Below are 23,291 nucleotides of genomic sequence, written 5' to 3'. Positions count from 1 at the left end.
CCACACCATTCTATCCCTAAAGTTGCTCACACCTTGTATTACATTCTTGACAGTTATTCCTCGGAATGTTGAGAATGACAGCCCACAAACTTATGTCATGACATAAAACACCGACAGCCCATGCCTTTTTTATTAAATCTTATCAGACTGAAATATTAAAAGTGCGAAACAATGAAGGAAACCTGAAAATTATGTAATGTTTTGGGGCGCGGCTGTGGGGGGGGAAGCACTACCTCCAGGATCGGCCCACGCAAGAGGCCGCGTTTCTACCAGAAAGCTCGCTTTCGTGCATATACAGTGAACTCTCACTTGAGTGAACTTCAAGGGACCGAAAGAAATAGTTCACTTAACTGAAAGTTCACTAAACTGAATATTCACTAGACCAACATAAGAGATGGCATAGAGAGTCAAAAGTTTGAAGTGCAATTCATGGAGCAAAAGACATGGCATCGATAGTGTTAGAAATGTGTAAAATGGAATTTGTACATATCAATGAAAAACACACCACGTAGGTCGTTTCTGTGCACACGCAGAACCGACGAGACTGGAAAGAAAGAGACGCCGACCATGCCACAGACTAGCCGGTCGGAAAAAAAAAACACACACACCACGTGGTTTGTGGTGTGACAGATCAGAGCTTTGCTCTGGCGGCGTTGTAAGCACCAGCGATGTTACTTTGTTCATGCCCTGCGATATTACATGGTTTCTCGTTTTGTGCGGGTGATCTCGGAGGCCATGCCTCGTTGCCGTTCGTTTTCCGCGCCGCTGCTTGCCCCAGGGGCGCTGTAGCGCCAGCGATGTTACATTGCCGCTGGAGCGGCGGTTTGGTGAGGGCTGGTATCGGTGTCGCCTGCAGTGCAAGGCTTGGTCCTCTGAACGAGTTCGTTAAACTGAGATATTGACTGTTCGGAAATTCGTTTAAGTGAAACATTTTTGCATAGAATCTATAAGAAAACTGCCGGGGATTTTTAAAAAGTTCGTTATTCTGAAATATTCGATAAACCGGCGTTCGCACAACTGAGAGTTTACTGTATATAGGTTGCCGCCAGCGTTTCCCGGTAAACATTATGGTTACTTAAGCTGTAGTTGCCGGAAAGCTCGAGAACCAGTCAGGGATCTTTGAATGCAGTCGCGTTCCACTCTTAAAGGTGACGCTTAAGCGCCCTCCAAATTTTATTCCGCCTTTCACTTCAAGAAGATGGCGCGAATAAGTGAACCAACCGCTGCCTCTCACGTGCATCACGTCACAGCGACAAGTTGTTATAGTCGGACACAACTTAAGTCTACAGTGAAGCTCCGCCCACGCCCTCATAACCGCCAGCTGCTGTTCCTCCGCGAGGCTGCAAATAGTTCGTACTTCGAACTTTCCCTGTTGCCTAAATAAGGCGCCCGCAGATGGGCTAAGCGCACAGGAAGGCACACACGAACAGCTGAGAAAAACACAGAACAGGTGCTAGTCCTGTGTCTTTCTCGGCTGTTCGCGTGTCTTCCTGTGTGCTTATTTTCTGTAAATAAGGCAGTAACCACAAAAATAAAATTATAAGCGCGTAATTTTATACGTGTTCACTCGTCTATGCGGCGAAAGCCTAATTGTTTATTGAACTGAAATAAAAGACTTGCTTCACTGCAACTATTTATTGTCAAGTTTCATTTCAGTTGGCAGTGAAGTTTAATGAGTAAAACGGGCTCAGCAGGGAAATGAGCTCTACCGCAGATTTTCCGGAGGTATCAAGTACGACGCCATTTTGAAAAGGTCGCATGACGACGATTCTTTTGCTTCTGTGATTCGCTGGCTAAGTAACACAAACCCGCATGGTCCGTGTGCCTTGGTTTCCTACTGCTGTTTTTTAAGTTGTATCATACTATAATCAATCAATCAATCAATCATCGATCGATCAATCAAAGGAGTTTATTAAAGTGCCCAGGAACAACCTCGAGGGTCTTGGTGCTGGCGCACTCGGCAAAACACGAAACCGGAAGAACAATACAAGCTCTCACACACACATACGTACATACACACACGCGCACACATAAAAAAAAGAAGAAGAATTTCGCGAATACAGATTTTAACGGAGCATAAAATGTGTACACGAAAAGACTACAAAGCAAAAGTGGAGAAACAGAAAAAAGGATTACGGAATGACGGAACACACAACAGATATGAGAGTTTTTGTTCAGTTATTGAAATTCCTCTGTAACTTCTTTCAGCAAAATATTAAGATTAGGCATGAAGAGATCCATGCACTTTGAATGGGCGTTATATGTCGCCTGCACTCTAGATAGAGGGTCACAAAAATCTGAAGGCTGAAAGGCGCGCTGTTTCCTTGTGCCTTCTGCGGAATGTAAAAGCGCACATTAGAAAGCAAGCATCCGATTTGTTGCGTCTACAGGGGAGGGGGGAGGTAACGTGACTGTATGTGTTAGCTCTATGGAGATGGAAGGATTTTGACAGAATCGATGTTTAAATATAGATGTGAGCTTTTTTTTTGGACACTTTGGAGAAGTTCACAATTTAACCTACAAGTTCCGCCCCATACCACGGAGGCGTACTCAAGAACTGAAAGGCATACGCTCTTATATAAAGTTAGAAATGGTCCATGTTAATTAAGTCTCTCGTCACCCGACACACTGTGCCGAGGGTTCGAAGTGCACGCTGCCTCGTCTGTTGAGCGCGGGGCGAGAAACTCGGAGAGCTATCGAAGTACACTCCAAGGTCCTTTGTTCCCTGAGCTCTTGGCAGGAGAACATCTTTAACGCTATAGGGAAATAAGGTCCCGTTAGTCTTCCGCGTAAAACTTACAACTTTGGTTTTTGATGCATTAGTGACCAGCTTGTTTTCAGCGCACCATGACGCAAAATTTGAGATGTCCTTCTGAAGAGCGGCGCAATCATTAACATTTTTCACCGCTTTGACAAGTGTCACGTCATCAGCATACAAAAAAAAGATTGAAGAATTTTGAATGACTGTATCGGAACGTCGTTAACAACAAGAAAAGAAGAGGGCCCAGGACAGACCCTTGAGCGACACCACTTGTAACCGCATAGAGTTCTGACGACTGAACATTTACGCGGACGTAGCAGTACCGGTCGCGTAGGTAGCTTCTTATCAGCGCTGTGACAAAGTGGTGCAGATCAAGTTGTGTCAACATTTTGAAGGAGTAGTTTGTGGCATATGAAATCAAATGCCTTACTTAGGTCGAAATAAATTACATCCAGCTGTCCTTTCTTATACACTGCGTGAGAGGCATGCATCATGAAGCTAACGAGGTTGGTAGTTGTGGAGCGTCCCAATATGTAACCATGCTGCTGAGGAATGATAGTATTTTCAATAGAGGATAAATTTGTTGAGTGCAGAGTTGACTCGAATAATTTATGTGCTGCGCATAGAAGAGAAGTAGGCCTGTAGTCACTCGCAGCTGTTTTTACCCCTGACTTAAAGACGGGAACAACCCGCGCTGTTTTCCAAGCCTTTGGGAATGTGTTAGTCTTTAAGTAGAATTAGAAAATACAAGCAAGCACTGGAACAAGCAAGGACCCGTACGTTTTAATCAAAGCAGGCGGAATGTCATCAGGACCACACGAAAAAGACGGTTTTAAGCGCTTGATGCTCTTGAAGAGAAGTTACTCTGAGACCGATAGACTTGAATCCAGGGAAGGGTGATTGTAAAGCTCACTAACTCCGTCACTGTGCCCTTCACCGTACACAGACCCGAAGTGTAGGGCGAAGGCGCCCACGACATCTGGGACAGGTTGGCCGTCGCCACGAAGTAGAGGGATATCTTGTTTCGTATTGTTGTAAGACTGTTCACGAACGTGCCTCCAAAAAGACTGAATTTTTAGACTTATTAGCTTCCACATGTGCTATATAGATGGAATGATCACACTTGTAATGACGTTTAGAGAGGGCGGTGTATGTTTTAAAATCTATATGCCAGTGTTTCTGATTTGTGCGCGGTGCCTTCCTGTGAGCATGGTCTTTCAGCTTCAAAGTTGTTTTCAGTTCAACAGAAAACCAGGGGGAATTCAGAGCGTTTAGTACCTTTCATTGGTATAAAGTTATTCTTTCCATCATGAATAATATTCGTGAATGCCGTGACTTGGTCATTAACATGTCTTAGTTCTACTACTGAAGACCAGTCCGCATTATTAAGATAGTGGTAAACACTCACGTAATCTCCGCTTGAGAAATTAAAAGACCCGAGGTACTGCTGTATCCTTTAATATCCTGCTACTAGGTACCGCTAAATGTAATGAATTGTGAAGCGGGGGATGACATTTATCTGGCTTAACAAGGCGAAAGTCGCCACAGGACATATTCACAGCTTATTATTATTATTATTATTATTATTATTATTATTATTATTATTATTATTATTATTATTATTATTATTATTATTATTATTATTATAACGACAGAGAGCGCCAACTTCCCTGATTCTTCCCTCATGGCAGCTATCGCTTCAAGGTGCTATGCGTCACACTCGTCGGTACGTCTATAAAGCCGCAAGCGCTGCTGGATAGCCAGCTATCCTATAGCTGCATTTGGGTGGAATCTACACACGCACGCTTATATATCTAATAAACACACACACACACACACACACACACACACACACACACACACACACACATATATATATAGCCGAAAGGATGTTCCACATCCGCCGCCAAGGTTTGTGAGTAGTGGCGATGCCTAACGCTCCCAGGGTTAGTTCTACTAGTAACACATAATTACCCCAGAAAGTGGCCGGGGAAACGGCGTCGCTAGCTCAATTGATAAGAGCATCGCACGCGTAACGCGAAGACGTGGGTTCGTATCCCATCTGAGACCAGTTGTTTTTCGTCCGCTTTCACTATTTATCATTCTTTTAATTCAATGATTAGGCACGAGTAATTTCCCCTACGCTATCCTTGGTGTCTCTTTGTTGGCTTCTTATGATACGACTCTATATATATATATATATATATATATATATATATATATATATATATATATATATATATATATATATATATATATATATATATATATATATATATATATATATGGGCGTAGCCGGTAGTACGACTATATATGAACCCTCGAAACTGTTATACGCGAGTTTTCACTGTCTTCTGAAAACCTTAAATAATACACCACCGGATTTAAATTGGAAGGGAAGGGGGACACGCTAGTGGGGGATGTGGGAACACAGTTTAAAGCTCGTTGGTAATAATTGCCTGTGGGGATAATTACCAAATACTCGTTTTCTTGCTCTTTTTCGACCACTGAGCCACCATGGCGAGTTTCCCCTCTAACGAAAAAAAAATAAAAACTGGGAAGATAGAAAAAGAACCATCATATGAAAAAGACGTGCACGGTTTTTGTATTTCTTGTATAATGTGCTGATCTATCTATGTAAATTTGAAAGTCCTGAACACGCTCATGTTATACGGAGATTACATGGCATCCGCTAACCGAGGACGAGATTAGAGGTCCGATCATCGCGTCCATCGTGGCCAAATTCAGATAGGTTGGAATGCGAAAACGCTTAATTAACAAACGGCTCCTCGAAGAACTTCGGCTTATCATGATCGAATCGGAACACGCACTATTGCGTCTCAGATCATTGGAGTGTATACAGCTTCAAGACATTAAGCTTAATGAAGAATCAATCGATAATGCTCGTGTTAGTTTCGCTGTCTGTCTTACGATTACTAAATATCACAAGAAGCCAACAAACACTGACACCAAGGACAACATAGGGGAAAGTGCTTGTGCTTAATAGATGAAATAAAGAAACGATAAATTAATGGAAACGAAAGTGGATGAAAAAACAACTTGCCGCAGGTGGGGACCGAACCCACAACCTTCGCATTTCGCGTGCGATGCTCTACCGAGTGAGCTACTGCGGCGCCGTTATCACATCCCCTTTCTTGGGTATTTACGTTTCCTAGTAGAACCTTGAGAGTGTTAGCCAGCGCCACCACTCACAGTCCTTGGCGGCGGACGCGGCCAAGGTCTGTAAATACCCAAGAAAGTGGATGGGGAAGCGGCGCCGCGGTAGCTCAATTGGTAGAGCATCGCACGCGAAATGCGAAGGTCGTGGGTTCGGTCCCCACCTGCTGCAATTAGTTTCTTCATCCACTTTCGTTTCCATTAATTTATCGTTTCTTTATTTCATTTATTAGGCACAAGTAATTTCCCCTATGTTGTCCTTGGTGTCAGTGTTTGTTGGCTTGTGATATGACTAATAAAAAAAAATCGGGCCCCTCGGTTAATGCCCTTCCTCCTCGTTTAGTACGATTACTAAAGTTTCATAGCAGGGGAGCATGAAATTATCGCACCGAACGCCTTCACCCAATTGAGAGCTCTCCCATATTTAGTCAGCCGTTGACAGTAAGTTTCGTAGTATAAGCTTACGCCACCGTGAACGCACCTGTCTAATGTGTACAGCGCGATTGAACTTTGCGGGCTCCCTTCAAGGTGTCTCAACTGTATTATCGGACACCGGCAAAGCTACGTCTCAGTGTTCGAAACTTGCCTCGGCCTGTTGTCGTCAGGAAGGCCTGCCATCTCTTCAGGGCACACACGGCGCGGTGCATGCTGTCGTGCATTGTTAATTGAGCGACGGCGAGTATACACGCGCTACGCGCGCGCACAAGACGCTTCCCCGTTTTGTATGGGAAAAGGCAGGGACAAGCAGAGGAAAACAGCAATTATCCGTCACAATGACAACCAAAAAGTTGACAGTCACTTAAGTATCCTTACGTGATGTGGAGGCGAAAGCATGAGGACTTGTCTAAGTTATCGCCTTAAAACTCCACCTCAGTCCACCTTGTTCTAATTTGTACCAACCTTAAGCCACGTTGATCCACTCTAATCCACCTTAATCCAACTTTGGGAGGGGACCGGGTTCGTCGCCGTGGCTGTTCGTCACGACGACGAACAGACGATTTCGCAGAGCGAGCCGCAGCAGGCGCAGCGCCGGCACCGTGACGTCATCACTTGGTCACGTGGGTTTTGGTACCATCGGACGATGACGCCAGACGTATCGCTTCGTGGAGCATATAACATAGAGTTTCCTACAGTAATTATTGTATGAAACTCTGTGGCATATAAGGGTTTCGCCTTCAATCCCGCCGCCTTGCAGGGTCAGCACGGTTTGCATGTATGCACCGCGTTCGCGAACACGGGCGTGATGACCGCGTAAGGCTGGCTCATATGCAGCGTTGACGGATCTCGGGGAACTTTTCCTCAGCGGCAGGCGGGCCTCCTGTCGTGGGCTACTGGGCCGAGGAGACCGTCACGAGTTTGGGTAGCCTTCTTCGAGCGCGCGCGCTTCCCCACTTTGAGCTCGACTTGTGAACATCGCTGGGGGAGCAGATTACGAAAAAATAAATACAGCACTGCGCTTCCGAATAACGACGCTCCGCCGCAGCCCAGACAGCTCGTTGCAGCGTTACGTTCCGTGCTTCCTCTTGCTTCCAGTATCTCGATGGGCTATTTTGAGGAGCGCGCTTTCTCGCGACACCGCATTTTGTTTCACACAGTGTTCGACCTTTGGCAGCACTGCCATCGCAGCTACGATGGCAGTGCGGCAAGGCAAGTAAGCGCACAGCAGCGCGCACGTGCTTTACGCGCTGTTTTGCAGTGCCGTTTTGGGCGCGTAAAGAGTTTTCGAGGCACGGCCCGATAAATAGTTCCCACCAACTCAAGTAGCACGGCGGAGACTCCCGCTAATAATGGAGGGGAAAAAAAGGAAGTTTCATCTTATACTGCGAGTCGCAACCAAGCATAGAATTCTATAAAATCAGCAGACATTTAACGACTCACGCAACGTGCCTTACGTTATATAGGCGTTCATCATCATCAGCGTGGTTACGCCCACTGCAGGGCAAAGGCCTCTCCCATACTTCTCCAACAACCCCGGTCATGTACTAATTGTGGCCATGCCGTCCCTGCAAACTTCTTAATCTCATCCGCCCACCTAACTTTCTGCCGCCCCCTGCTACGCTTCCCTCCCCTTGGGATCCAGTCCGTAACCCTTAATGACCATCGGTTATCTTCCCTCCTCATTACATGTCCTGCCCATGCCCATTTCTTTTTCTTGATTTCAACTAAGATGTCATTAACTCGCGTTTGTTCCCTCAGCCAATCTGCTCTTTTCTTATCCCTTAACGTTACACCTATCATTCTTCTTTCCATAGCTCGTTGTGTCGTCCTCAATTTGAGTAGAACCCTTTTCGTAAGCCTCCAGGTTTCTGCCCCGTAGGTGAGTACTGGTAAGACACAGCTATTATATACTTTTCTCTTGAGGGATAACGGCAACCTGCTGTTCATGATTTGGGACTGCCTGCCAAACGCACTCCAGCCCATTCTTATTCTTCTGATTATTTCCGTCTCATGATCCGGATCCGCCGTCACTACCTGCCCTAAGTAGATGTATTCCCTTACGACTTCCAGTGCCTCGCTGCCTATTGTAAATTGCTGTTCTCTCCCGAGACTGTTAAGCATTACTTTAGTTTTCTGCATATTAATTTTTAGACCCACTCTTCTGCTTTGCCTCTCCAGGTCAGTGAGCATGCATTGCAATTGGTCCCCTGAGTTACTAAGCAAGGCAATATCATCAGCGAATCACAAGTTACTAAGGTATTCTCTATTAACTTTTATCCCCAATTCTTCCCAATCCAGGTCTCTGAATACCTCCTGTAAACACGCTGTGAATAGCATTGGAGATATCGTATCTCCCTGCCTGACGCCTTTCTTTATTGGGATTTTGTTGCTTGCTTTATGGAGGACTACGGTGGCTGTGGAGCCGCTATAGATATCTTCCAGTATTTTTACATATGGCTCATCTACACCCTGATTCCGTAATGCCTCCATGACTGCTGAGGTTTCGACTGAATCAAACGCTTTCTCGTAATCAATGAAAGCTATATATAAGGGTTGGTTATATTCTGCACATTTCTCTATCACTTGATTGATAGTGTGAATATGGTCTATTGTTGAGTAGCCTTTACGGAATCCTGCCTGGTCCTTTGGTTGACAGAAGTCTAAGGTTTTCCTGATTCTATTTGCAATTACCTTAGTAAATACTTTGTAGGCAACGGACAGTAAGCTGATCGGTCTATAATTTTTCAAGTCCTTGGCGTCCCCTTTCTTATGGATTAGGATTATGTTAGCGTTCTTCCAAGATTCCGGTACGCTCGAGGTCATGAGGCATTGCGTATACAGGGTGGCCAGTTTCTCTAGAACAATCTGTCCACCATCCTTCAACAAATCTGCTGTTACCTGATCCTCCCCAGCTGCCTTCCCCCTTTGCATATCTCCTAAGGCTTTCTTTACTTCTTCCGGCGTTACCTTCGGGATTTCGAATTCCTCTAGACTATTTTCTCTTCCATTATCGTCGTGGGTGCCACTGGTACTGTATATAGGCGTTATAAATTATTAAATCTTTCGTCTGCCCCGCTGTCACGGCAGGGAAAACTGCAGGCGTTGTAGCGCATGCGCGTTGTGCGTCACGACATTCTGTCCACGGGTTCCTAACGTAATAAGCACCATTCGAGAATTGCATACTTTCTACAGGAAGGTGTAGTGCCCACTCATGGTTGTCATTGTTACCATATATATATATATATATATATATATATATATATATATATATATATATATATATATATATATATATATATATAAATAAATGACCCACGGTTCCTGTGTACAGAAGCAATGTGGCTCCTTTCCTGTCGCCCTGGCATTCCCCTTGTTACAGTGTACCCTTGTGAGAAGCGCTGCCGGCGAGCGCGCACTGGCGCACCAACGTTCGGAGTGGCTACAAATCACTGCTTTCGCTCTTCACACGTCATGCGTTCTTTTTCCTGTCCCAACGCGGCTGTCCAGTTGCTCTCTATCCAGCTCGTGCGTATGGGCCACACGCCCTCTGTCCGGCCTGTACTCAACGGACAGCGATTTCCCTCGCAGTCCCCCGCCAATCAGATGTCAAAAACCTGTCAAGGCCTCTAGAGGCAGCAAGACATTGGGGGGGTTCAGGAGACACTTTTCTGTTGGCGGTAATTCTTTTTCTGCGGCTGCCAGTATAAGTTTACAGAAGAGAAAACGTGCGTAAGTTGTCAGAACACGTGGCCAGGCCACGCGGGCGAGATAACAGGGAGCTTTAGAAATAGCGCACCCAGGCGTCTTTGCGTACCGGAAGCCTCAGGGCTCGGCCTGCGTTCTTTTGTACTCCGTTTGCGTTCATTTGTTCACCCGGCGGTACGCCTCCCCAAACTTTGGATGTACAATATCTGAAACTCCCTATTATATATGAAGCGAGGAAAAAAAAAAAACGTCGGGAAAAACATGGTGTTGCAGTCGTCGTTGTTGTTACTGCCGTCTTGCACAACGGGTGTTTCTCAGCCTCAGAATGGCATAGGTTGAGAGTAATTATAATAAGCAACATTCAACGGGGAATTGCAAATGAATGAGTGATGAGCAACGTTTTCATTACGATTGCTAAATCATGCACCAGCATTTTATTTCTTTTGTGACAACTTCGATAACCCGAAAGGTAACTTCAACCTGACCGTTAACAATAAAAATGTTGGTAGAAATGGCAATCTTTTCTTTTCTGAAATCTGAACCTATGAAAATATTACATTTCTATATTTAGCCATTCCCTTTATAGCCAACGTTACGTGTAAAGCCTTCGAAAACGTTATTGTTGTTACACTAAACTGTTAAAGGAGATCGCCGCTGATATATATAGAGAACCTCAGTTTAAGGCGGTTTAACTGCAGTTGGCTGAACAGCGTGGTTAGACTGCCCGTGTGAAATGTCGATTAGTACGGTGCCTAACTGGAAGTTTCGGTAAAGTCGGTTATTGCACGCTATCGAAGTGCCGTGCGATTCAAGTTAAGCCGGATTATTACATGCTAATCGGAGCGAACGGCCGCTCCCGAACTGGGGGTGTTTCAGATAAGACAGGCCCGGACTGAGATAAGAAAGTGCTTGCCACTAACGGGTAAAATTTGACGACGCCATAGGCACTTTCATTTTTAAGGAGGCGTCATGGAACAGTCGTGTAGCGCAGTGGCAGACCCCACAGAGCTCTTCCAGAAACGTCGACATCGCGCTTCTTAATCGCATCGCTGGTTCTGCTTGATAGCAAGGCAAAATCTCATTCGAAAGTCTTGGAGTCGATTGTATTTATTATTTGTGCTTGCCCCCTTCGTGCAGAAATTCAAGAGCGAAATGATTAGTTTGCTGGCTGCTCTTCCCATGCCGCGTGCGTAACCGCGATAACGGTATCTACATGTATACATATGCATAAAGTATTATCGAGGCGCAACGCTCTTTGCATGGATTATCCCTAGAAAGCGCGAGTGAAAAGAAAATCTGCCCAGTGGGTTCGGTGAAAGCGCAGGCAGTCGGTTGATGAGAGCTATTTTCGCCGAATTACGCGGTGATTCTAAGCGCCGAGCTGCCTTTACAGCTGCGTGGGCGGCGTGCGCCACTAGGTCAAGGACAACGTCGCCCACGCCCACCGTCAAGGAAACCATAACATAGACGAGCCAGAACATACTGCTATGCACAACCACGCTGACCACTAGACGTCAAGCCGGAGGGAGCCATGACCTCTGCCTGGGGTCCGCGGGTAAAACGCCACGCTACACCCCCCAAGACCTGCTCATGCGCAGCTGTTGAACAGGCCATGAGAAGCTTCCCATCGGGGCGTCCGAATTCTAACGTATGCGTCGAACACAGGAATTCTCTTTTTCACGCAATGGCGGAAAAATTTTTGTTTTATTTGCGAAAGTTGTAAATTTAAGTGAGAAAGTCACAATCTATAGTGACTGTTGCGGGCAGAATTTATTCTATTTAGGCCCTCATTTAACGGTCTTTCTTTTTCTTTTGACAAAAAAGTGAACAAGGGCGCGATGCATTTCTCTTCTAGCGCTGTGTACACACAACACGGAAGCAGGAGAAACACAGAAAGACAAATGACGCGCAACCATTCGCTCATTGGTTGCGCTCTGTTGGCTCATAGACGACTTTCGCTTCATTCGCCTGTTACCGTGTGTGCGTAGCGCAAGGAGAGTGGCAAGCAGCGAAAAGTTAGCTCTTTCGTAGCGCAGCAAAGATGAAACACCTTCAGCAAGTTCCGGAATCGAGTCTTCGAGGCTATAATTCCGAAAGAAAGAAAGGCATCACAATTCTGTCAACTCCATTCGATGATAGAGGCCTTAAATTAGGCAGAAACTGCCACGTATGCGGTACTTCATAGCCAAATGAAACTGCTGCTTATGTTGCGTTACTACTGCGAAAGTACAATAGGAAAATTTACCTATTGGCCAACTGCGATTTCCCTATTTAAAATTATGTAAAACGCACAAGTGCTTTTAAGCACTTTTCGACAACCTCTGGATCGACTTGAATGAAACTTGCGCTATTTCATAGATAAAGTTACATTCAAGCAACTCTAGGAATTTTTTTTATTTTGTACCTTGAATTATTTTACCAGAATTGCGAAAAGTTAAGAACCTACAAAATGGAATCTACGAATCGTCTACGAATCGCTAACTCTGCACCAAAAAAAGAGACCTTGCAGTTCTGTAAACTCCATCTGCTAGAGGATCTAAAGCGCACAAATTTGGTAAGTTAATTTATACCTCAAGTAAAATTGTTACAACGTTTAAAATAGTTTTACAAAAGTCCTGCACACAAATTAGTGCTGTATATGTTGCAGAGCAGTGTAAAATAAATTAATTTTGTTCCCTTTACATGCATTATTAGGTGCATTTTACGTATTGTGATATTGTTTCTTTTTATTGCCGAGTCACCGAGTTTCAGCTTTATACTTGAATCTCTTCTTATCCTGAAATTTTAGGAATCTTTCTTTAATTGTACGACAATTCAAAATTTACTTGCTGCAGTTACTATATTTTAACTTTTTCTTAATGCAAAAAAAACCTAATCAATATCGGTGCAGGGCATGTTGCCGTCAAAAGTGATCTCTTCGTTCCTATGTACGCTACCTCTCTCTCTTCTTTTTTTCTCCCTTTCTTTAAGTGCAACGTAAAGGTTATCGCTCAGAGTGTCCAATTTACAGTGGTAACGCGGAAAGCATACATATAATTCTTTTATTGATTTTTTTTTCATCCGCAGTCGCAGTTGTGTTTATAAATTCCTACGTTGGAAACATGCTGGAAACATTGATAGGCGAGCGCGATAGCCATTCTACGCCGGCATTTGTGGGAAGTGATAGGATATGCCAGTACACTGCTATTCCTGCAGTGCTGGCACCCATCTATGGCACAATTACCCAGTGACATTTTGTATCTCACACGGCGACTACAGGAGACGGCTTACTCACTGGCAAACAAAAGCACTCGTGTGCACCGCCACGGAAAGGGACGCCCGGCCCACCATGGTTGCTCCAATAGCTGTCGCGAAGGCAGCGCCGTTTGTTGGCGTCGACTTAGTTTGGATCGTAAAACGCACAGAATAAAGCGCAAGCGCATATATGTTGCAAGGACTGCAATTTTAAACAATACAAATGGTGCACTTAATAACAGTCGACTTACGTAGAGTAATATGCGGCTACGCGATCAGCGTCCAGCTCTAGTACCAAGGCTTCACCGCAAGTGGAGCGACATACCGTTTTTCGTGACCCTCTATGCCAATTTAAAATTGTAATATCTACTTGAACCGCGAACGGTATGCTAGAATCACTATAAAGAATAGTCTGTTTATTTCTACCAAGTATCTCACGACACGTTCTGGGTGACTGTTGGTTCCTTTAAGAAGAAGCTTTAGCTCCGGAAAAAAACCATTGCTGTGGTTCGGAGTTCCCTTGGCTATGTTCTAGAGCGGAAAGTTTCGAGCCGGGTGACATGCTTATTCAATAAAATCGAAAAATGCCCTCCGTGCAATTCATCTTGTCCTGCCTGCTTTGTAGAGCGACAAGGTCAAAGAGGGTCGAGGAAAGCGTGGGATCTAAACAAGCGACAATTCACTCGCAATTCGCCAGGTTGTCTCTTTAAGGCGCTTGCCAGTGCTCACGTGCTCTTCCTCAGTACGCGCCATGTTTCAGAGTTATGATGGCGAAAGTACAGCGAGGGGCTGAAAACCGTCACTGCGATCGAATCCGCGTGCAACGTTGTAGTTTTCTTTTCTTTCCCATTTTTGATTCAGTTCTCCTCGTCAAAATGCGCACTAGCTGCTCTTAGCCGTTTGTGAAAGACGAAAATCGTATTTTGACAGCTGCGTTAAATGATTGCGAAAGAAGAGGTAGTGCTCCAAAGTGTGTACACACACACACACACACACACACACACATATATATATATATATATATATATATATATATATATATATATATTCGGACACAGCTTGGCGTGTAAAGCATCTTTGAGTAAGTTCCTTTGTCCCTGCTGCCGCAGAAAAAAAAAAAAGAAACAAATAGTTAGAGCGTCACACAAATCTTATATAAAAAAGTAAGCAGGCAAAAAAAGAAATGGTCGCATATTGCAAGAGTGAAACGCGCAATGACTCTTTGGTGTTGGGAGTATTTGCGCGTTTCACACATTGAAAAATATACTTTTTTTTCGCTCGAAGGAGCAATACATATCAGTAGCACTGATGTGAAACGTAAACTTGTGACCATTGTGCCCTTTTTATTCTCTCTCTCTCTCTCTCTTTGCGTCTTTATAATCGCGCTTTGATTGTCGCTTCTACGCCCTGCGTTCCTTTACAACACAACCCGTAGCTAAAGGCGCCGTTCTTAACCCACAGCGGGCTCGCGCCATAGGTCGTGTGAGGCTGGCTGAAATGAAGTTCCGATCATACTGAAACTGAAATTGAATCTGGTCTCCTGATCAAAGATATAATCACTAACAGCACTACCGAGGGTTGGAGCATTGGGAAACAGCACTCACGGTGACCGCCGACAGAACGTTGCAGCAGCAGCTGCTTGTTACTCACTCTGCAAAGCCCACGTCTTGAGCTGCCGAATGGCGAGGAACATTTTGAAGTATGCCGCTTGGCACTCTGTCGATATCTCGGCCTCTGATCCCAGTCGCACCAGTCTGGGAAACATCATCTTGAAGAAAGACTCGATGCCCGCCTTGAGCCGTCCTTCCTGGTCCTTCCACAGACGTCGGCCCACATCCGTCTCGGTCTCGTTGCTGCCGCCGTCCGCACGCGGATGGCCTCCCGCCAGCATCGTCTCTGCACCGTTGGTGTCCTCGGTCCGAAGTTTTTCGAGCGCCGACGACATTGACGAGTCGGCTTCGCATTTCTGGATCCACAGCGAGAAGCATAGCAGAAGCGTCGCCCACACTGCCAAAACCGTGAGGCAGCAGCGAAGCTTCGGGCCCATATTCTCCACGGCGTAGGCACGTTCAGCCTATCAGGTTTCTATCTCTGCGACGGGCGACGCGTTCACGTGCTACAACGTTCCGTTTGAGCTGCGCTCACTGCAGACGGACCGCGCGGCGCTGTATTGCGGTGGTGATTTTCGGGAGCTCTCGTTCACTGGAAGGCGCCTGTCAGCGTCAGCACAAACCGCGGGCAGACGAAATGGCGTGTGTCCCGATCTTGAGCTGAACGCGAGAGCAGCCCAGCGCAGCAGCTGATTCCGACCGGAGGCCCTGAGGAGTGCGGGCCCAGTTGCCGGGCGTGCGGATGGAGGATGCCGGAGAGACCTGTCGGGAGGAGCCGGCTCGCGCTTGTGCGGCGCCAAAGGCTTTCTCTCCTTTTTGCGCGCGACGAGGAGTGGCACACCCTTTCCACAGGCCGACACAGTTTTCTGGCCGGCGGGGAAGCGAGCTATCACGCCGACAGCGCGAAGCCGATGGGTTGAGGGGAGGGAGGGGGATGACGGTGAACACGATGCTATACTCCGCGGTCCACTCGCGCAATGCATACAGGGGGGAAAAAAGAGGAGGGGGGTCACAGGTGCTACGCACGCCGCGTGCGAGATTACTAAACGCCAAGCCTGCCACATCGATGAATACAATGCCAGCGTCTTGTGTCAAATGAAAACACGTATAAGCTACCCGCGGCTCTTGTTAGCGCGAAATTGCAGCGTAACACCGATGGTGCCAAGGACGCAACCACTGTCTTCGTGTCCTGCGCTGGAGGGGCCTTTGACACATCCGCCGCACGCGCCAATAACAAAAGTAACGCTTGCTTTACGCGCCGGGGGGTCGCCTTCGTGACACGATATCGGCCTCTGTCGGCGTGAAATTCGCCTTGCGGCTCGCAGGAGACACGCTGATGGCGCAATCGCTAATTGAGTCATGTGCGCCGTTACCGCTTGTGGAGAGCCGCTTTAGTTTTGATAAATTGTTGCATTATAAGAGCAAGTCACCCGTAACTGAAAAGAATCCGGGCCTGCAAGCTGCCGCAGTTCTGTAAGCAGTTATATTTATTAGCTCTCTTGCACGTCTATATACCTTCTCTCTATTCCTTTTCTCTGTTCCCCTTCTCCCTTCCCCCAGCATAGGGTATCCAACCAGACTCTTGACTGGTTAACGTCCCTGCCTTTCTTATATCCCCCTCTCTCTCTAACTGCCTGCGTGCAATGATGTAGTATATCTTCATGGTTGGTGACCGTGATTATAAATAGATGCGATGAGTACATGTTTTGTATCCGTTTTCCTCCGACAAGAAAACCTTCGCTTCTGTTTATGGCTATAAGCTCTGCTGGAAGCCAGTTGTTCAGAAGACTCCCGCTGCGCAATCTGGGGGTTCCCATCGAGAAATTCGTTCGAACTGTATGGCTTCGTCAAAGGCTGACAAAACGAAAAAAAAAAAGAAACAGCAACACCTTCCGTGTAGCAAGAAGTTTCCAAGAAGACTTGTTTATGCGTCCGGTGGCACGAGCGATGCACCATTCTTTGGGGTCGGTCTGTTCTTGCAAGGAAATGGCGCATCACATGCAACTACGGTCGCCTCCTTGCATTCAAGGAGGTCCGCGAAATTAACTTAACGATTTGACATTAGCGGGCTTCCTTCTTCCTAGCATTTCCGGCCACTTCCTGCAAACCATGAAAAGATGTATGTCGCCACTAGAACAAATATGAATCAGTGAGGAAGGTGTCACTGAAATAAATCAGCGACGTCTCAATCGTCGTTTCGTTCCGACATTTATCCGGAAAACGATGAATTTCGCAGCCCTCAGTTGTGATTACACTATGACTACACTGACTACTACTATGACTACAAAAAGTGTGAGGAATTGAAGTTGGCGTTCGTCGTAACCTCGATCTCCTCGCACAACCTGCTCATCAGGCTGAGGTTGCAAAAAAAAATTTTACCAAGCAAACTATTGGTTTTAATTAAAGAACAAAAAGCTGAGACAATTATTTCGCATGGTGCTGACACCGTGTCGGTGCCGTGCGCTGCAGGCACGGCCAAGTCAATGGAATCGCACATCTGCGTGAACCTTTGCGCAGACGTGGACTGCATGCTTGGCATTGTAAATGGCTGTAATGTCATCAACGCCTTCCGAGAGTACTACTCTGCACCTGTTGCGGGAAAGTGTAGCCGTGCCATGCAAAGAAACAGTACACCCGGCTTGCACTACACGCTCGAGTCATTCTGGTACGGCGCTCAAATGATGAACCCGAACGTGAAGGCGGAACTGCCAGCCGTGGTCGACACGTATGGGCAATTAATTGTTTTCTATCGTTTCACCGATGGGGGACATAGCACTATACCGTCCTGGCAAGAGAGCTCTGGCAATATCAGTTGCATGCTGCTGAAGAAAGCAATGAGCCCATGGTTATGTGGAGAATGCAACCCGAAACTGGCCCGTCATTTGACTTCCTGCGCTCTATCTACTGGTTCTGGATGTATCGTTCCGTAAATACGAAAGAGCGTGTCTCAATGACTGATTCCAACGTTGGTACACATGGGTGTATGCATATCTGCGAACTTTTACAAGGCAAGGTATTTAGCGCTTGTTTACGATTGTCGTATTGAAACTAATATTTCCCGATTTTACGTTTGCGTATAGTTTACGTATACATATTTGCGTATACTTAAGGATAAGTTTTACGTTTAGGCATTTGCATATAGTTTATTTTACGTACCAACCTGTAGAACCAATGTATAACGGCAACCGAATCGTTAACAGCCGTTACGTTAATATTTAATAATGAACATTATAATCGTTTCTGCTTGTGTGCTAAGTGGATAGAACCCCTACAGAGTGAAGACTGCCAGTCTTAAATTAACACTCAACAGAGTGAAAAATAAAACAATTTTTAGCGTTTCTCATCAATTTAAGTATTTTTGGCGCTCAGTGGAGTGTTTTTCAAGTTCTAAGATAGGAAGGTCTGTGTGTATATTACAATAAATTGTAATGGCGGTAAACCCTTGTGCTACTGTAAATGTTGACCGTAAATTACAAAGAAACCTTCCTGGAGAATTACTGTCTTTCTTTCTTTATTTGTATATTCTTCCTTCCTTGTTTCTTTCTCTTGCAACCAAAGCGTCGCTGTTAAAAAACTGGAGGACGTTCACCGCGCTTATGCGTGATTTCATTGCGAGCTATAGTTGGAAAGTGGAAAAGGAGAGGTCACATAGGGAAACCGCTTGACTAACGACAACACGCGCGTGCCCGTGCGTCAAAGATGCTAAGCAGTAGCAAAGTTGACTTCAAGGCAGCGCCAACCTTTCTCTTTCTGACACGGAGCCACTTCTCTCTCTCTCTCTCTCTCTCTCTCTCTCTCTCTCTCTCGAAGCTCTTCCCATGTCTCAAACTAGGACCTCCCCGCGCGGGCCGCGAAAATCTTCCGTGGAAGCGATTCTGCTATGCCTCACGACCCGCAAGCGGCACGATTCCCGAAAGCCCCGTCGATCGACGCTGAGGACATAGCCTCAAGTCGGGCTCGTCCGAGCTCTTTCATTGTGGCAGGCATGTGGGCACAACGTTCGGGCTCTCCTGTTAATCCGTGCTGCCCTTCAACGTGACAATTAGCCTTCCGTTTTTGACCAGCTCACCCAGTAAAATAAATATACTTTCGGCACTTCCCTTTTTTTTTTACTCTGTCTCTCTCTTTTCTCTCTCGCTCACTCCGCCGCACGTTCCATTGTACTATACCTTCCCCGTCCCCCCACTGAGTTCCTTCAGTGCTAGCACCCCTCCTGGACAAGCCGCGAACGAGCGTGATCCTAAGAACTGCCAAGACTGTTGACCCTTGTTGTTGTTGTTGACCCTTTAGCTTAAAGTATAACCACGTTCGTCGCAGTCGCTGTGCAGCTCACCTCCGCCCCACCCCCCTCCTTTCCTGCAGAACAACGGCGCGACGTTTAGAGCACTCTGGGGCGCCGATTGTCACAGCCCCGCAGCGTCTGAGAAGCTGTTCACAATTGACCATCGGGCGCTGACCGCTAGGCGCCTTTCTGAATTCGCGGAATGGAAACATTCCGACCGATTTGAAGGCCAAGTGTGAATGAATTCCATGCGTGCAACGAATCTTAGCGCATGCCTGCAATGTTTCGGGCATTTTAGGCGAAGTAATGCGAATACCATTCACTACACATTACACAGTGCCGGTACGAGAGCGCACATAAAAAATACAATGCGCTTAGAAACTACATTGTGTATCATATATAATAGCGCGACATTTCGAGAACACATATTTCAAAAATTTCAGTGCTAGTTAACAAACCACAAGCAAATTCTTGCATTGAGTCACTGACACGAGCAGAATATTTTCTTTGCTTGTATTGAATTCCGTTTACCGTTTTATTTTTTTTTTAAACCATGCAGAATCTTCAAAAATCACCTGTTGAAGAAAGCACATCCTTAGTCCTTCAGAAAGATTACTCGAAGAAGGGGACGTACAATCGACAATAAATCGAAATGCATAATCAGCTAAATACCAAGATTCAACTAAGGGCCCTATGACGTAAAACTATTCCAATATATTTTTAATGCAATCTCTTGACGTCAAATTTGCGTAACCGCCGACGCAAGGATCGGGCGGTCACCTGCAGTGTTGTCTGAATAGACCAATCAAACGTTCTCCTGGTTCATAGGAGGTCCCTTTTGTTTGCTTGAAAAACGAATAACATTGCCTACACTGAGCGGCTTGTCTTGTCTAATTGGCTGACAAGAGGCGAGGACCACGTCAAGTGGATAGGGATTCGATGGAGCCGAGCCACTGCACTGAAAATCGATAACCGGATCAAGAGGGTGGTGCCGGCGTCTGCGGTTGGTCCGCTTTTCCTTACTTAGCTTCCGGTGGCTCGTCGAAAATAGCTGCGGCATGCAACGGAAGCTTAAGAATGACGCTGAAACGGATCCTCGGCAAAGAATAGTTGTCAGAGCGAGGTCGTAAACATGCCGAAAGTGCTCTAAAACGTTACACGGCCTCGCAAAAGTTTTGTTATACGCAATTAAACCCATGCTCTACGGCAGGTGAGCGTCGCGAGTGCCTGAGCGATCGGCGGCAGCCGTCTTTTATTCCTTTCGGAACGGGGCAGCCTGCGGCTATTCCGAATAAAATTCAGTTTTGTGCGACATATTAATGCATCTTTATCGCGTACAGGTCTCTTTGACGCGGTGAGTTCTTGCGGTTGTCTGACGTCGCGTGACAGGCAGGGGAAGTGGGTGCAGCCCGAAAACTTTTGACCAATAGCCGAGGGCTAATGGCGAAAAGGGGTCGAACCAGAAATAACTATTTTTCTTTTGTTCAATCAAATCATGCATAATCAGTGTGTACACGTCGTATCAGATGGGGAGATATCACGGTTTTCGTGACGTCGCGTGACAGACAGGTTAAGTGGGGGTAGTCCAAATGTTTTTCACCAATCGTGGAGGGCTGATTGCAGAATTGGAATAGAAAACTTTGGAACAGTTTTACATTATAGCGCCCTAAGCCTTTAAATAAATGCATTATATATATATATATATATATATATATATATATATATATATATATATATATATATATATATATATATATATATATATATATATATATATCACCCGCTGTGATTGCAAAGTAGCTTCGGTGTGGGATCAAATCCCGGACACGGCGGCTGAAATGCAAGAACACCCATGGTACTTAGATTTAGGTACGCATAAAAGAATCCCAGGTGGTCCAAATTACTCTGGAGTTCCCCACTACGGCGTGCCCATAGTCAGATCTTGGTTTTGGCCCGTGAAACTTTGTAATCCAAACAGTATGTATCACCATATAAAGGTAACAAACAATGAAGCCAAGTCTGTTGGCTTTATTGGCCTCGAGCTCCACCACTGGAAAAGCTGGCGCCACTGTCGGCGTGACGCGCTATTAGGGATCACGTGGACATAGCGGCCGCGTCGGCTGCTTCGGAAGCGCCGAAGCGAGCTGAAAGCGAAAGTTTAAATTCCCTCGTACGCTGCGGTCCTCATTTAGTGGCGAGATTTTCTTGCTTCGAGTGTCTCCTTTACAACGCTTGAAAGCACTACAATACGTAGTGGCTGCCTTTGAAGGCGCGCAGCATGGTAGGCTACTGCACGGTGCCGCAGTGCCGGACGCACGCAACGGAGCCCGGTGTGAGCCTTATTCACACGTAGCCGCAGGACAAGCTGCGTGAAGCTTGGCTCGCGAAACATAAAACCGGCAAACAGTCATCGGCTACAACTCGGGTATGCAGCAAGCACAGACGCGAGGAAGATTTCTGCTACGGCGCCCGGGCTGCGATCTTCGGAAAACGCGCACTGAGACGCTCGCCCGAGTCCGCTGCCCGACTAATGTCATGACAGTTTGGTCGATGAACTTATCGATGCTATAGATACTGGCAAGTTCACTGGAGTGGAAAAGGGGAATAAGAAGCACATTATAAAAAAGTATGACATAAGGTCATGTTTGTATTATGAAGTAATGCACTGGATTACACAAAAAAAGCAGCGGGAAATCGCGTGCTGAGAGCACCGATAAACATACAGTGCGACGCAACTCGATAAATAATATTGAAATGTCCAAGAATTTAGAAGAAAAAAGATTGAATCGTCGCGACGGCACATCCCCGTAGGCGTCGAAGTCTCTACAATGAAATTATTTTTGAACAGCTCTGATAGCGCCCACGCAACAATGGTTGCTTGTATACTGTCAAATTCTCATATTCTGCGGCCTAAAACTCATGGCACGGTGCAAAAACCCGCACGCGGCGAAAGCGAAACAGTGCGGGGACAAGCATGCAGACACGCAGTCGGTCGCTGCGAACCTGTGCGATCTCTGCACTGAGGCTTCATTCTATTACGCTCCATTTGGTTATACAAACACTATAATAACATATTTCACATAGTTTGCTCTCAGCGTTTGCCTTCCTTTCACGCACGAAGCCGGTTCGGGAGACTCCATTGCGGCGACCGCGCGCAGTGGCGTTCACTGTACGTATTCTGTAAAGAGATAGCGTCTGTAAACGATTCTGTGCTTTCAGTTTGCCCGAGATTATTATTTAGGCAGTAAAAAACTTCTCTCGTTTCGAAAGTACTTACAGAAATTTCCGGGAGAGCTCGCGCGAGGTGTTTTCTGTAGGCGCTGACAGCAAAACCTATGAGGAGCGCGCCGCGTGATCCCTCATACTACGCCAGCGAGGCGCTTCCGATAGATGGCGTCCCCGTAACTTCTCGCCACCAATATGATCATGACTAACAGAAATCGGGGCCCTCGGTTTCATATCTTCTCTCTCGTTTCTATATATATATATATATATATATATATATATATATATATATATATATATATATATATATATATATATATATATATATATATATATATATATATATATTAAGAACTGCAGATAATTTCCGCTATGTTGTCCATGGTGTCAATGTTTGTTGGCTTCTTTATATATATATATATATATATATATATATATATATATATATATATATATATATATATATATATATATATATATATATATATATTTGCGAAACAGTAAGAAATATACATGACATGCGAAGACGAGGATTCGTATCCCACCTGCGGCCAGTTTTCTCTCATGCTTTCATTTCGATTTGTTTATCATTTTTTTAATTCAATCAAGAACTGCAGATAATTTCCGCTATGTTGTCCATGGTGTCAATGTTTGTTGGCTTCTTCTTATATATATATATATATATATATATATATATATATAAGAAGAAGCCAACAAACATGGACACCATGGACAACATAGCATTGAATTAAAAAAAAAATGATAAATAAATCGAAATGAAAGTATGAGAGAAAACTGGCCGCAGGTGGGCTACGAATCCTCGTCTTCGCATGTCATGTATATTTCTTACTGTTTCGCA

At 45.6% G+C, this 23,291-nt stretch overlaps 1 protein-coding gene across 1 annotated transcript in view; it reads right to left on the bottom strand.

Annotated features, from left to right (window-relative positions):
• Positions 1-15,697, bottom strand: part of LOC142584559 (nose resistant to fluoxetine protein 6-like) — a 134,134-nt gene extending 118,437 nt beyond the window's left edge. Inside the window, exon 1 of the mRNA XM_075694662.1 lies at positions 14,966-15,697. Coding sequence (XP_075550777.1) covers positions 14,966-15,362 — 397 coding nt within the window. The 5' untranslated portion in view covers positions 15,363-15,697. The remainder of the gene's footprint in view (positions 1-14,965) is intronic.
• Positions 15,698-23,291: the final 7,594 nt, after the last annotated feature.

This window comes from Dermacentor variabilis, chromosome 1 (genome assembly GCF_050947875.1).
Source record: "Dermacentor variabilis isolate Ectoservices chromosome 1, ASM5094787v1, whole genome shotgun sequence".
NCBI classification, from domain to species: domain Eukaryota; kingdom Metazoa; phylum Arthropoda; class Arachnida; order Ixodida; family Ixodidae; genus Dermacentor; species Dermacentor variabilis.
The sequence above is the reverse complement of the archived record's forward strand: the minus strand, read 5'-3'. Positions and strand labels throughout refer to the sequence as shown.